At 39.3% G+C, this 15,527-nt stretch overlaps 1 protein-coding gene across 1 annotated transcript in view; it reads right to left on the bottom strand.

Moving 5' to 3' along the window:
- Window positions 1-4,857, bottom strand: part of BCLAF3 (BCLAF1 and THRAP3 family member 3) — a 43,871-nt gene extending 39,014 nt beyond the window's left edge. Inside the window, exons 1-2 of the mRNA XM_023753682.1 lie at window positions 4,786-4,857; window positions 3,355-3,429 (exon numbers count right to left, since the gene is read on the bottom strand). Coding sequence (XP_023609450.1) covers window positions 3,355-3,395 — 41 coding nt within the window. The 5' untranslated portion in view covers window positions 3,396-3,429; window positions 4,786-4,857. The remainder of the gene's footprint in view (window positions 1-3,354; window positions 3,430-4,785) is intronic.
- Between the last annotated feature and the right edge of the window lie 10,670 nt (window positions 4,858-15,527).

Here is a 15,527-nt window from a genome sequence, read left to right as displayed (position 1 = left end):
GCTGACATCAAAGGTCTGTCAAAAGGACTGGTCAGCAAAACTTACATCAGGTTCAATGGGTAGATAAGAAAAAGGCATAAATATGCCCTGGCTGGGTGGCTCAGTCAGGTGGGGCATCCTGTACATCAAAAGGCTGTGGGTTCGACTTCCAGTCAGGGCACAAAGCCAAGTTGCAGGCTCAATCCACTGTCAGGGCAAGTATGGGAGGCAACCGATTGATGTTTCTCTCTCACATCAGTTTCTCTCTCCTTTCCTCTCTCTCTCAAATCAATAAAAACATATCCTTGGGTGAAGATTAAAAAAGAAAAAGAAAAAGGCAGGAGGCGGGCTGGATTCATACAAATAAATATGTAGGATAATCTGGCAAACACAGCCTCTGAAATTAAATTAGATTCTAAGAGTTTGATGCCACATAAACTCAAACTCAGACCCTAACCTGACCCCACAGTTTCTCCAATTGTCTATCCTCTTTACTAAGCCTATATTAAGGAGCAAAAAATACATACTTAAATGGTATGTGGAGGTGGGGGAAGAAGAGGGTCTTAAGACTTGAATCTCATGCTCGGTTCCTCCATAAATACTACTGACATAGGTAAGTTGTTTTTTTCTCCCAGACCTATTCCCTTACACATAAAAGACGTGTTGTTGAAACACAGCTTGTAACTTTGGTGAATGTATGCTTTTATGCTGCTATAATGCTCCTTAACCGTTTAAGTCCCAAGCAGCGCCATTGCGCTGCTTGGTATTTCTCGACATAAAATAAAACAAGCGCTATCACGCTTATTTGGGTCTTTTCGTACTCATTTAGAGAAAGCGTGGTTGCGCTGTTTGGGATTCTTCGACAGTGTTTTTTCAATACCCCCTGGGACTCAAACGAATTGTATGTTTTCTCGACATAAAATCTCAGCAGCGCGATCGCGCTGCTTGGGACTCAAACGGCTAGGGACAGCAGCACATCCTTTCTGTAACTCCCATCTCTAACACCTAGCATTGCCAACATCGAGCCTTTCATTCCCACTGAAGAGGAAGACTTCCATGTCCAGAGAAACCAGTCAGTCCAAGTCATCTAGACTTCAGAATGAGAGAGGGGAGCACCACTATCTGGAAGACAATGAAGTTCAATGTTGCACCTGGGGATATTTCTGACCTGTGCAAACTCCCCATCTGACCTGTGCAAACTCCCCATCTCCTCCCTGAGGGTTTAATATCTTCTAACCAATGAGGCTGCTACCCTTGCAGTTTTTGTCATCACTCCATCTTCAGATGCTGCCCCAGAGTTGAAAAAACCATGAATAAAACTCTTTCCATTTGGTAACCTGTCTGTGTACTCCCTACACGGAAGCAGACAGATTTAGTTTTCTCATACACATACTGGGATTTATATGCTGGACTCAGCAGTATCTCCCTCGAAAATCACCAAGCTACATGGACTGGCAGGTGTGTTATTTAGCTGAAGCACAAGCTCTGTCATCCAGCTGGCTGCACTCATCAGCACAGGAAGAAGCAACTGGAGCTTCTGAGGACTTCCTGGAAGATTTCCTTTCTTCCACCGCTAGGGAGAAAAGCTGGCAGCCAGAGGCTGAGATCTTGAATTGGGACAAAACAGTCCATCTCTTACTTTAAAGCCATGCTTCCCATTGAATACACTTTGATTTTTTTTTCACTTCAGGGTTTTACTGTATAGAGCCCCTTTCTTCCAAAGGAGACTGCTGGAATAGCTGCTAACATTTTCAGTTCTCCCAAAGGGAAAAAAAAAGGGACCCAAAGAGTCTGTTGGGAGGCAATTTTCCATGGGTCTCTCCCGTTCTGCACACCTTGTGAGCAGAGGCACTGACAGCTTTCATTCCAAGACAAACAGCCTGGGAAGATGGAGCCAGGGCCTCCCTGTGGGGCAGAGGGTTGATTTGTTTGCTATCCAGGATAATAAGATAATGTCTCCTCCCAGGCCAAAGCCCCTCATGGGACTTAGGTTCCTCGGCTATGTGGGCTATGTCATCACCCCACTGCTTTGTTCTACAGCGCCCAACCTCAGGAGGCTGGGGGTGAGGGGAACACAGGAGCATGAAGCTCAGGCTGCCTGCTGTACTCTTAGTAGTAAAGGCCTTGGCCTCTACTCCAGGAGGGCCTTGTGACAGGCTGATGTGCCAGCTTGCAAGTGGGGGGAAATATTGAACTTCTTACGGTTTTTCAGAGTCCTGAGAAGGAATCCAGAAATCGGGCACTAAGTTTGCCAGGCTCTTCTGCGGCCCCTCACCAGTGCCTACCACAAAAGGGCGACACAAAATGACCTCTGTGATGCCCTCCAAGTTAAAATCATTCGCTTTACATCCCCCATTTTTGAAGGTCCTCCCCACTACAATTTAGTCTTGTGAAGTTGAAATTAAAATTGTTGAAGAAATGATTGATTAGTCACTGTAGAACCACAATGAGGCAAGCACAATGGCCAAGTCGCATTACTATGAAAAACCTTGGTCTGCCTTTTGTGTATATAATCATGGCCTTTTTTATGAGTCCTAGAGTGTACCAGTCACTTTCATAGCTCTGTGCCTTTGCTCCTGTTGTCCCCCTTAACTGGAATACTTTTCTTCTCTCTTTCTGCCTTTAGAAATTCTACTCATCTTTAAGTGACTAAAATCTCATCTCTTCTTTGAAGACTTTCTTGTATCCCCCTTTCCCTTCCACCAAAGCAGAATTATTCCTTCCCTGTGGATCCAGAATACTCTGTCTCAGTCAGCAGCACCACACTTTTCCCACAGTCTCATAGCTGGCTATGGCGTCAATCTTCCCAACCAGCCCATGTGCTTGCTGTGTGCTTGCTGAGGGGCTGTGAGGTGTTGTATTTGCCTTTGTAGCCCCAGAAATTGCCTGTAGCAGGTATACACTAAATACTAGTTGAACTGTTGCAATCTAATTACATATACGTTTGACAGTACCTATCAGGGAAGAGGAAAGTGAACTACTATTGAATTATTCAAAATTCTATTATTCTGCCATGAAGAAAAAAGAGGTAACTCCCAATTTTCTAACTCCCAATGTCTTCAAACATACTGATTATGAAAAAAAATAAAATAAAATACACAACTGTAAAGTTCTAAACCACTCTCAAAGATGTTTCTCACTCTCCCTTACTGTGGTCATTGCATTTCTTTTTATTATGGATGAATTCTAGCTGCCAACCATAATTAAAGAAAGCTGTCAGCTCTGAGAAATACAATCTCTGTCACTGTAAAGCACCTACTGTGAATAACCAGGTCCCAAGAACTTATTAACATAGGTTCTTAATCATACTGGTGAATCTGGAAGTCCAAGTACATCTCAAATCCAAGCTTGCCCTGCTAAACTGTAACTGCTCACCTATGTTTCCACCTGGGGGATCTAGAGCGTGACCGTCCCATCCTTTGACATGTGAGCCACTATCCACTTTTTACACTGCAAAGAAACACAATATTAGCAAGTTTGTAGAAAGAGCCTGCAATCTGCTCTAAAAACAGTGAATGTTACCAACAACAACAACAACAAAAAAGTATTTAAGCCCTCTCTGCCTCAGTTTTCTCATCTGTAAAATGAGGATGATAATAACAGGACCCACCTTATCAAAATGTTGTGAGGATAAAATGAATTAAATCAGGAGTGAGCAAATATTTTCAGCAAAGGGCCAGATAGTAACTATTGTAGGCTTTGCAGGCCATATACAGTCTCCATGCATCTTATTCTTCTATTTTAAATCCTTTAAAAGTATAAAAACTGTCCTAGCCGGTTTGGCTTAGTGGATAAAGCATCGGCCCTCGGACTGAAGGGTCCTGGGTTTGATTCCAGTCAAGGGCACATATCTCTGCTGCAGGCTCGATCCCCACCCCCTAGTTGTGGGGGAGGGGGGCGTGCAGGAGGCAAACAATTGATGTGTCTATCTCACATCAATGTTTCTCTCTCATTGTCTCTCCCCTCCCTTCCACTCTCTCTAAAATCATTGAAAAAATATGCTCGGGTGAGGATTAATATATATATATATATAATTCTTAACTCAAGCCCTCCGCCCCCCCCCATACACACAAAGAGGCCCCAAATACCAAATGTGTATAGTTTGATGATCCCTGAGTTGATTCATGAAAAGAGCTTAGAATAGTGCCTGGCACACAGCAACTGCCAAGTAAGTGTTCCAAAAAGAGGAAAAAATTACCCAGAATTCCTCTCTCTGGGCACAACCACTACTACCCTCCTGTCTTTCCCCAATGCATAAAGACTTCATATAATCACAGTTAAAATATCTAAGAATAGTTGCTGGTATGTCTTGCTTTTTAAATTGTCAAATAAGAATTACAATGTCCAATTATAATAATCAAGCCCTAGCTGGTTTTGCTCAGTGGATAGAGCATTGGACTGTGGACTGAAGGGTCCCAGGTTCGATTCCAGCCAAGGGCACATGCTTGGGTTTCGGGCTTGATCTCCAGTAGGGGGCGTGCAGGTGGCAGCCGAATCTGTTTCTATCTCTCTCCCCCTCTACCTTCCTCTCTGAAATTAATAAAGAAATATATTTTTTTAATTATAATACTCAATTGCTACCTAACATCTACCAGATAAATATATCAAAACTTAATTAAGCATGATTAACATTTAGTTTGCTTCTGAATTTTTGCTAAAATATGTAAAATAAGTAAATCTTAAAAGACACAAACTTGATTTTTAAAAATATACTTCAGTCTTGCCCTGGCCATGTGGCTCAGCTGATTGGAGCAGCGTCCCGTACACCAAAGGGTTATTGGTTCAATTCCTGGTCAGGGCACATACCTAGGTTGTGGGTTCAATCCTGGTGAGGGCACGTATGAGAGGCAACATTTCTATGTTTCTCTCTTTCCATCTCCCTTCCTCTCTCTAAAAAAAAAACAATAAATTAACATATCTTTGGGCAAGGGATATACATATTTAAAAGAAACTGATAGCTTTAGGGACTGAATTTTTAAAATACGTGATTAGGGTATAATCTTCTATACTACTTATTATTTACATTTTAATATGCTCCTCAGTTTTGATACTATAATTAAGTAGTTCTCAACTTACTGTCCCCAAACCTCTGGTGGCTTTCAAAATTATTGCCATGGTCCATACATAATACATACATCCACCATGCACATATTATGAAATTTATGTTTCATATATTATAACCTCTATTTTACAAAATTCTGAAGAGACTGTGGTGACTGTAAAATATAAATGGCTTCTTGCCACTCTGTAGTTCTTTCCACAGAGAGTACAATTATTATTATGTTGACATTGGTTTTAAAAAGGAGTCTTCACAATCAAACATTTGCAAACTATTGTTATAATGAAATTCAGAAAAGTAAAAGCATATAAGGTCAAAGGACTTGAATCAGATCACTCGAAGAAGTACATTCAGTTCAGTTCGTTCAGTTATTACACTGCTTCATTCCAAAACGAATTTGAGGCTAGAAAGAACAATTAGTCCAGATGCACTATGAAATAAGATACTAAAGGGGAAAATGTTTACTTACTAACTCCTAATATCAAAATGCATTCATTCAACAAATGTTACTGAATACCTATTATTTGCCAAGCACTGTTTTGGAGATACAGCAGTGAAGAGAAATAGGCAAAAATTTCTGCCATCCTGACCTTTACATTCTACCAAGGGAACTTATAATTTAACTAAAGAAGCTTTGGATATCAGTTCATACCTATTAAATTGAATAAAAATAAATGCAAAGGTTGTGGGGGGGGCACACCAAATAGCCTTGGCAATGATTTTTAAATGTATATTATTTTCTGGGAGGTAATACTATTTTCCATTTAATTATTTTGAAAAACAGGTTCGTTGAGATATAATTCACATACCATACAATTCACCCATTATAGGTTTACAATTCAACGTTTTTTAGTATAGTCACAGGAAGGTACAACCATCACCACAGTCTAACTTTAGAACATTTTCATCTCTAAAAGAAACCTATTAGCAAGCAGTCTCTCTCCATTCCCCCTCTCCTTCGATAAGCCCCTGCCTGACAGCCACAAATCTACTACTTCCTGTTTCTCTGGATTTGCCTATCCTAGGCCTTTCATTTAAACAGAATCATACAATATGTGGTCTTTCGTAACTGGCTTCTTTCCCTTAGCATAACATTTTCAAAAGTGATTCCTGTTTTACCATGTATAAGTACTTCATTTTTTATGGCCAAGTAATATTCCATTTTATGGGTATACCACATTATGTTTATTAATCCATCTCTCAACAGACATTTGAGTTTCTATGTTTTGGTTATTATGCATAATACTGCTATAAACATTTGTGTACAAGTTTTTGCGTGAACATGTTTTTATTTTTCTAGTATACACACACACACACACACACACACACACACACACACACACACATACCTAGGAGTGAATTGATAGGTCATATAATTCTGTTTTACTTTTTGAGAGACTTACAAATTTTCCAAGCAGTTCCAGTTCCATCATTTTACATTCCTACCAGCAATGTATGAGAGTTCCAATAGTTCCACATGCCCACCAACATTTGTTGCTATCTGTGTGTGTGTGTGTGTGTATGTATGTATATATATGTGTATATATATATATTGATTTCAGAGAGAAAGGGAGAGAGAAACATTAATGATGAGAGAGAATCATTGATCAGCTACCTCCTGCACATCCCACACTGGGGATCGAGCCCACAACCTGGGCATATGCCCTGACAGGAAATCAAACCATGACCTCCTGATTCATAGGTCAATGCTCAACCATTGAGCCATGCTGGCTGGCCAATAGATATATGAAAAGATGCTCAAGCTCAGTAATCATCAGAGAAATGCAAATGACAACCACAATGAGATATCACCTCAGGCCTATCAGAATGGCTGTCATCAATAAATCAACAAAGTGTTGGTGAGATGTAAAGAAAAGGGAACCCTCATGCGCTGTTGGTGGGAATGTAAATTGACACAGCCACTACAGAGAACAGCAAGGAGTTTCCACACAAAAATTAAAATGGAATTGCCTTCCCATTCTTGCTTGGCCCCTCACCAATCTGGCTTTCCACTCCACCACTGCAGCAAACTTCTCATAAAGATCAGTAATGAAATCCATGCTGCTAAATCCAATGGTTATGGCTCCTCCTCCTCCTAGACACACCTTCCTCTCAGAAACATTTCCTCACTTGGATTCCAGAATATTACACTTTCCTGGTTTTCCTCCTACCTGTAAAGATTTCTTCTGTGTCCTTTGCTGGCTTCTCCTCATCTTCCCTGTCACCACTCTGACCCCTAAATAGGGAACCCAGTCTTCCTCTAAATACTGATCTCAGTATATGGACTTCTCATTGTCTACACTTTCTCCTCAGTCTACACTCTCATGGCTTCAAAAATGCTGTCTATAAACCAACCCCCTATCCTCTGTGCTGCATTCTCACATGTCCAACAGCCTATTGGATGCTGTAAACACGTCCAAGAACAAACTCCTAACCTCCCTCCAAAATCTGCTCTTCCTACAGTCTGTCTCACCTCAGTAGATGACAGCCATATCCTTAGGGTTTTCAACAAAGAGGAAACATAAATGTCCAATAAACATAGAAAAATATATATAACCCTACCTAATCAGGAAAATAAAATTAAAACAATAAATACCATTTCATACTTAAGAGATTTGCAAAAATTTTAAAGTCTGATATCCCCATATGTTTACAAGAAAGTAGAAAGAGTTTCTGAACTGAGGGAAATTCTCCCCCCCAAAACCAGAGAGCAGAAGAAAACTCTAAGTCTGTTAAAGCATCTCACCTTGAATCAGAATTTTTTTAAAACGTATTTTTATTGATTTCAGAGAGGAAGGGAAAGGGAGAGAGAGAGAGAGAGAGAAAACATCAATGATGAGAAAGAATCATTGATCAGCTGCCTCCTGCAGCTGGGGATCGAGTCCGCAATCTAGGCATGTGCCCTTGACCAGAATCAAACCTGGGACCCTTCAGTCCACAGACAGAAATTTTAAAACTAAGAACAGAAAATAGACCAAAATCAGTGAAATGACAGGGGGGAAGTTAAATGAATTAGAGAAAAAAATGGGAGAAAAAGACTAAATTATATCAAAAATGAAAAATAAATAACAAGTTGCCGAAGAGAGAATAAACGCAAATGAAAATTTAATAAGGGACACTGAAGAAAGTCAGGAAAAAAATCAAGAAAATGAAAATGACTTTGCAGGGAAAAACAGAAGACAGGTAAAGAAGGAATAATATGTGTATTATTCTAGTCCCTGAGAAGAAAATCCAACAATAAAACTGAACCAATATTTAAAACTATAATCCAAGAAAACTTTCCAGAAATAAATAAAAAAAGGACCTGAATTGCCCTGGCTGGGTGGCTCTGCTGCTTGGAGCTTCCTCCCGCACACCAAAATGTTGTGGGTTCAGTTACCAGTCAGGGCACATTCCTAGGTTTCAGATTCTATCCTGGTCAGAGCGCTTATGTGAGGCAACTGATCAATGTTTCCCTCTCACATCGATGTTCCTCTCTCTCTCCCTTCCTGTCTCTCTAAAAAAAAATCAATAAAACAGATCTTCAGGAGAGTATTTAAAAAAAAAGACCTGGGCTCACCAGATACTTGGGAAAATTAGAGAATACAACAATAAACTCTGAAACATAGCCTAGTAAAAAGTATTTGATTTCAAATATAAAGTTAAAATTCCCCAGACCTCTAAGTAAAAAGAATAACTAACTTATAATTTTTTTAAAAAAATTACACTAGCCTCTGATATTTCAAAACCAATATACAGCCCGGCTGGCATGGCTCAGTGGTTGAGCATCGACCTATGAACCAGAAGGTCACAGTTCAATTCCCAGTCAGAGCACATGCCTGGGTTGCAGGCTCGATTTCCAGTGTGGGGCGTGCAGGAGGCAGCCGAACAATGATTCTCTCTCATCATTGATGTTTCTCTCTCTCTCCCCCTCTCCCTTCCTCTCTGAAATCAATAAAATTATATTCTAAAAAAAAAACAATATATAAAGCAAGACAACAAAGGATCAACATTAAAAATTTTTTAAATAAAATAAAATCAATGAAAGTAGATGTGAACCAAGGATCACAAAACAAAATTCAAGGAGCTGTACAAAAGATATACCTAAAATAAAGTGATTCTGAAAGGTTAAAAATAAAAGGGTGGCCAAACTATACCAGGCAGATGTTTCCAGAAAGAGCAGGAGGTGGCAATCCTGGAATAAGGTAAGGTAGAATTCAAGTCCCAAAGCATGCAAATAAAGAAAGACACTTTTTAATGCTTAAAGCCACAATTCATGATGAAGATAGAATAAATTAAAATATATATATTCACATGAATGTGGCATAGCAACTACCTTTATGAAACAAAAACTGTAAGAGATGCAAGGACATATAGATAAAAACACACTAATAATAGGTGACTTTAATATAGCATTCTCAGTAGTATATTAGGTGAACCAAAAATAAGGAGATAGAAGATCAAAACAGCATAACTAATAAAGTAAATGTTAAGGATATTTATCAAATTTGCCACTCTCGTATTAGAGAATACACATTCTTCTAAAGTGCCCACACTACATTCACCAAAAATCATCATATATTAGGTCACAAAGAAAACATCAGTAACTTCCATAAAATAGAAATATTACAAGCAGTCCTGATCAGTTTGGCTCAGTGGATAGAGTGTCGGCCTGGGGACTGAAGGGTCCCAGGTTCGATTCTGGTCAGGGGCATGTACCTTGGTTGCAGGCACATCCCCAGTAGGAGGTGTGCAGGAGGCAGCTGATCGATGTTTCTCTCTCATCGATGTTTCTAACTCTCTATCCCTCTCCCTTCCTCTCTGTAAAAAATCAATAAAATATATATTAAAAAAAAGAAATATTACAAGCAATACTCTAATCATAATGCAATAATACTAGAATTTACTGTAACAAAAACAAACCAAAAAAAATCCGTAAGAACCCTTCCACCTAGAAATTTTAAAACCTATTAAATCATCTCTGGTATTCTATAACTAAAATTATAGGTTTTTAAAGAAATAATGAGAATGAAAGTACTACATATCAAGAGTCCATGATATGCATTTAAAGCAGCGATCAAAGGAAAAATTCATTGCACTAAATATATTTATCAATACAAATGAAAGAATAACCTATAAATTCATTTCCATGGTAAAAATAACCTAAAAAAAATAACAAGGTAAACCAAAAAAAAGCACAAGAAAGAAAATAATAAAGATAAAAATAGAGGAATAGAAAACCAGATCTAAGTAATAACTCAAAATTCTGTAGTTTCTGAAAATATTAAAATAGATAAAGCACTAAATAACTTAACTAAGAAAAAGGGGAGAGCTCTGACTGGTGTAGCTTAGTTGGCTGAATGTGGTCCCATGCACCGAAAGGTCACAGGTCCCATACTGGGATTGCAGGCTTGATCCCCAGTAGGGGGCATGCAGAAAGCAGCAGATCCATGTTTCTTTCTCAATGTTTCTCTCTCTCCCTCTCCCTTCCTCTCTCTCTAAAATCAATAAAAACATATTTTTAAAATAAAACAGGGAGAAAGCACAAATGTACAAAATAAGAAATGGCAATGGGGAAATAAACATTGAAATAGAAGAAAAAATTTAAATCACAAGAGATTATTTTGTAGCCCTCTAATAAATTTGAAAATCCAGATGAAATGGATAATTTGCTGGAAAATACAAATTATTAAAATTGACCCCATTAGAGTTAGAAAGCTTAAATAGAGCAATTTCCATAGAATAGAGAAAATTATTAAGGAGATAATAATTTACTCCATGACAAAGCACAGGGCCCAGAGTGTTTCACAGAGGAATTCAACTAAACCTTAAAATACCAGATAGCCTCAATGCTCTAGAAATTATTCAGAGTCAGTATAACACACACACACAAAATATCAAGCCTACAGAAACACCAACCTTTCCAAGAAGATGAACTGGCCAAAGAGACTAAAAGGTACATCCTCTAAGGAAGGAACAAACCCTGGAGCATAGAATCTCAGAAACTAAAGAAGAATGGGGGCTCTCCCTCTGGGGAACACGCCCATGCCTTCTCTGGCCCGCCCCCCCCCAGGCACATTACCATTAGCTCCCTCTCTCCCAAGCTCCAAGGGCCCTTCCTTTACCTCTGTAACTTGCTTCCTAAGCCCATTTCTTTAATAATCTTATTTAACATTACTTATTTTTTTTAATATATTTTATTAATTTTTTACAGAGAGGAAAGGGGAGGGATAGAGAGTTAGAAACATCGATCAGCTGCCTCCGGGGGATGTGCCCGCAACCAAGGTACATGCCCTTGACCGGAATCGAACCTGGGACCCTTCAGTCTGCAGGCTGACGCTCTAGCCACTGAGCCAAACTGGTTAGGGCTAGAAATTACTTTTCTACCACTATGATTTACCAAATAAATGTTCTCTTACAAAAAAAAAAAGGATGTTTCAAGAAAGGAGACTTTCATGGCAAAAGCTGCACAGATACCCAATAAAATAAAAAATGTGACCACATGGCTTCAGTGGAAGGTAAGGAGAGTGAGAAAGCCCACTATTAACTCCTAAGGGGAGGAGAGACACTGGGTTGCAGCTGGCTGGTAGGGGTCCAGGGAAGAGTTTTTGAAATGGCAGCATCTTGAATAGTTTTATTGGTGATAAGGAGGGACTATGTTCCTGGCACTGAGGATATATTATAGAATGACAGTCACAGTGGAGATGCATGTAGGTCCAACTAGTTTAATGTTTCCTTGATCCCTTAATATCAACTCTAATATAGTCAATATCGCCCAATATTCCACATTTACATATTACCTTCTCCAATGGTCCAAATTTAATTTTTATCAGCAGTCACATTTTATGTTAATTTAGCAAACATTACTACCAGTGACTGCTAGGGGCCAGGCATACAAAGTCGGAAGAGACCTAGTTTATTTCTTGAAGATGCCAAGTCTTCAGTGGATAACAAAGATCACATGAGTACCAGTACTTTCTGGTTCACTGGGTGTGTTGCAACTACTATTTCATTTAATCCCCACATCTCTTTGAGGAAACTGGGATTACCTCCATTTCATAGGTGAAGAAACCGAACCTCAAAAAGTAACCAATCTGCTCCAATAACACTAAACTCCAGGTTCTCAGACTCCAATACTAACACTTCCCCACCTTGCAACTCCTATCTTCAGAAAAATGACCCTGAAGGTACTGCCTGGTCATTTCATAGATGCTCAGTTCGCCGAATTGGACTTCTGCACACTCCATAACAGTTGACATTCTGCATCACATCTAAAATTGCTGTCTAAAGTGTTGGTGAGAATGTGGAAAAAAGGGAACCCTAATACACTGCTGGTGGGAATGCAGACTGCTGTGGCCACTGTGGAAAACAGTATGGAGTTTCCCCCCAAACTTAAAAATGGAAACTGCCATTTTACCCAGTGATCCCACTTCTAGGAATAAATCCTAAGAATCCTGAAACACCAATCAGAAAGAATATATATGCACTCCTATGTTTATAGCAGCACAATTTACAATAGCTGAGATTTGGAAACTGCCCAAGTGCCCATCAGCAGATGAGTGGATAAAAAAGCTGTGGTACATCTACACAATGAAATACTATGCAACTATAAAAAAAGAAAGAACTCTTACCATTTGCAACAGCGTGGATGGACCTGGAGAGTATTATGCTAAGTGAAATAAGCCAGTCAGAGGAAGATAAGTATCATACACTCTCACTCATATGTGGAATCTAATGAACAAAATAAACTGACGAATAAAACAGAACCAGAGACATAGAAGAATGGAACAGACTTATGAATTTCAGGGGAAGGTGGGGATGGGATGTGGGAGAGGAGTGATTAACCAGAGAACTTGTATGCATATATGCATAACCCATGGACACAGACAATAGAGTGGTGAAGGCCTGGGGGCGGGTACGGAGTAGAGGGGGTCAATGGGAAAAAAAACAAACACAAACAAAGCAGACATCCATAATACTTTCAACAATAAAGGTTAATTTTTTAAATTGCTGTCTAAATTTGGAAAGCAGCTTTTATACCCTCTAACTTCCTGGACATTCTATAGCCTGTAGAGCACAAAGACTATGTTTTTTCTCTATCTTCATCCCCAGGATTGTGTTTTATTTAGCTTTATATCTGTCCTCCTCAACTTTATATATGATGCCTTCAAATATTCTCTCCTTCAACATTGTGTAGATTCATTCATTCACCTGGTTTTATAATTCTGATATTGTTTTTAATATAATCTTGGGCAGCAGTAATAAAACATCAAATTTAAGGAGTGAGAGTGTGGGGATAAAAAACTTCACAAAATAGCTTTTTGAATTCAGATATTTTCTTTAAAAAAAATCAAGATGCTTTTGTGCCCTGAAATTTTTACAAGATGACAATAATTAGAAACAAGACAAAGTATGTTTAAATGTACTTTCCCATAAATGTCTCATTTGACCATTAAAACCAACCTGCAGCCCTAACAGGTTTGGCTCAGTGGATAGAGCGTCGGCCTGCAGACTCAAGGGTCCCAGATTCGATTCCGGTCAAGGGCATGTACCTTGGTTGTGGGCACATACCAAGTGGGGAGTGTGCAGGAGGCAGCTGATCTGATGTTTCTCTCTCATCGATGTTTCTAACTCTCTATCCCTCTCCCTTCCTCTCTGTAAAAAATCAATAAAATATATTAAAGAAAATACCAACCTGCAAGAAAGGTAAGGCAGTATCAGCAGATGAGTGGATTAGAAAACTGTAGTACATCTACACAATGGAATACTATGCTGCTGTAAAAAGGAAGGAACTCCTACCATTTGCAACAGCATGGATGGAGTTGGAGAGCATTATGCTAAGTGAAATCAGTCAGTGAAAGATAAATATCACATGATCTCACTCATTTGTGGAATATAATGAACAATGTAAACTGATGAACAAAAACAGATCCAGAGACAGAGAAGCATCGATCAGATGCTCAAACCTCAGAGGGAAGGTAGGGGAGGGAGGGGATAAGAAGAGGTCAAACAAAGAACTTGTATATGCCGAAACCGGTTTGGCTCAGTGGATAGAGCGTCGGCCTGCGGACTGAAGGGTCCCGGGTTCGATTCCGGTCAAGGGCATGTGCCTGGGTTGCGGGCACATCCCCAGTGGGGGATGTGCAGGAGGCAGCTGATTGATGTTTCTAACTCTCTATCTCTCTCCCTTCCTCTCTGTAAAAAATCAATAAAATATATTTAAAATAAAAAAAAAGAACTTGTATGCATGCATATAAGCCTAACCAATGGACACAGACAACAGGGAGGTGAGGGCATGAACGGGAGTAGGGTGGGGGGCAATGGAAGAATAAGGCCACATATGTAATACCTTAATCAATAAAATAAAAAAATAATAATAAAAAAATAAAAAACCTCCCAAAACGATTTTAATACAAAAAAAAAGAAAGAAAGCTCTAATTTCTAATTCAGAGTTGAGGAAATAGTCCCTTAGAAAAGATAAGTGGTTTGTTCAAGGCAATCAGATAACACTGGAATATAAGGAAATCCTAATTTCAAATCTCCTACTCACTCTATGATGCCTTTGCCTCACCTAGAAAACCTTTCTTTACTAAACTGGTAAAGGTGGAATAAAAGATGTGAAACTGAAATGCTATCAACAAATAAGAAAACAAGGGATATGCCCTGGCCAGTGTGCTCAATGGTTAGAGTAGGGTTGCTTGTTCAATTCCTGGTCAAGGGTTCCATCCCTGTCTCGGTGGAGGCATGTGCGGGAGGCAAGAGATTGATGTGAGAGAAACACATGGATGTCTGTCTGTCTGTCTGTCTTTCTCTCTCTTTCTCTCTCTCTCTCTCTCTCTCTCTCTCTCCCTCCCTCCCTCCCTCCCTCCCTCCCTCCTGTCCAAGCTCTCTAAAAATCAGTGGAAAAAATATCCTTGCGGGAGGACTAACACAACAAAACAAAAGGATTGCTAGAGAAGGATATCAGTGAGTGGTTGGAGAAAACAGAAATGGCGAAGGTATTCCTACAGAAGTCTTTTCAATGTTGCCTTTTGCTAGGGTACAGAAAAAGTTACTTAAAGATTGTTGGCGAGAGTGCAAACTAGAACATTCTTTGCAGAGGGAAACTGAGCAATTCATTTAAAAAAAAAACACACAACTCTATCATCTAGGAACTTACACTAAGAAAGTAAACTTGGTTATGCAGATTTTGCATTTAATCCAACAATTATTTAAGTAGTGAAAAATTAGGAATAACCAACTAAATAAATTACTACCACCATATAAGGGCATGCTAGGTAGTCAGGAAAAAAAAAAAGGTTACCAAAGTGTATCCACTTTAGAACAATTCATGCATTCACCTCTGCACAGAAAAAGATTGGAGGTGCATACCCTGCAAAACAAGCACAGTGCTGAGCCAAATATTTTACAATGTCTCTAATAAGACGCTCTAAAGGCTTCATGGGGTGGGGGGTTGGGACAGAGGGGCTAAAGAACATTTTAGAAGCCATTTTAAAACCAACGTTCCAAA

The sequence above is a fragment of the Myotis lucifugus genome, unplaced genomic scaffold (assembly GCF_000147115.1).
Source record: "Myotis lucifugus unplaced genomic scaffold, Myoluc2.0 scaffold_49, whole genome shotgun sequence".
Lineage (NCBI taxonomy): Eukaryota > Metazoa > Chordata > Mammalia > Chiroptera > Vespertilionidae > Myotis > Myotis lucifugus.
This window is presented reverse-complemented; position numbering and strand designations above follow the sequence as displayed.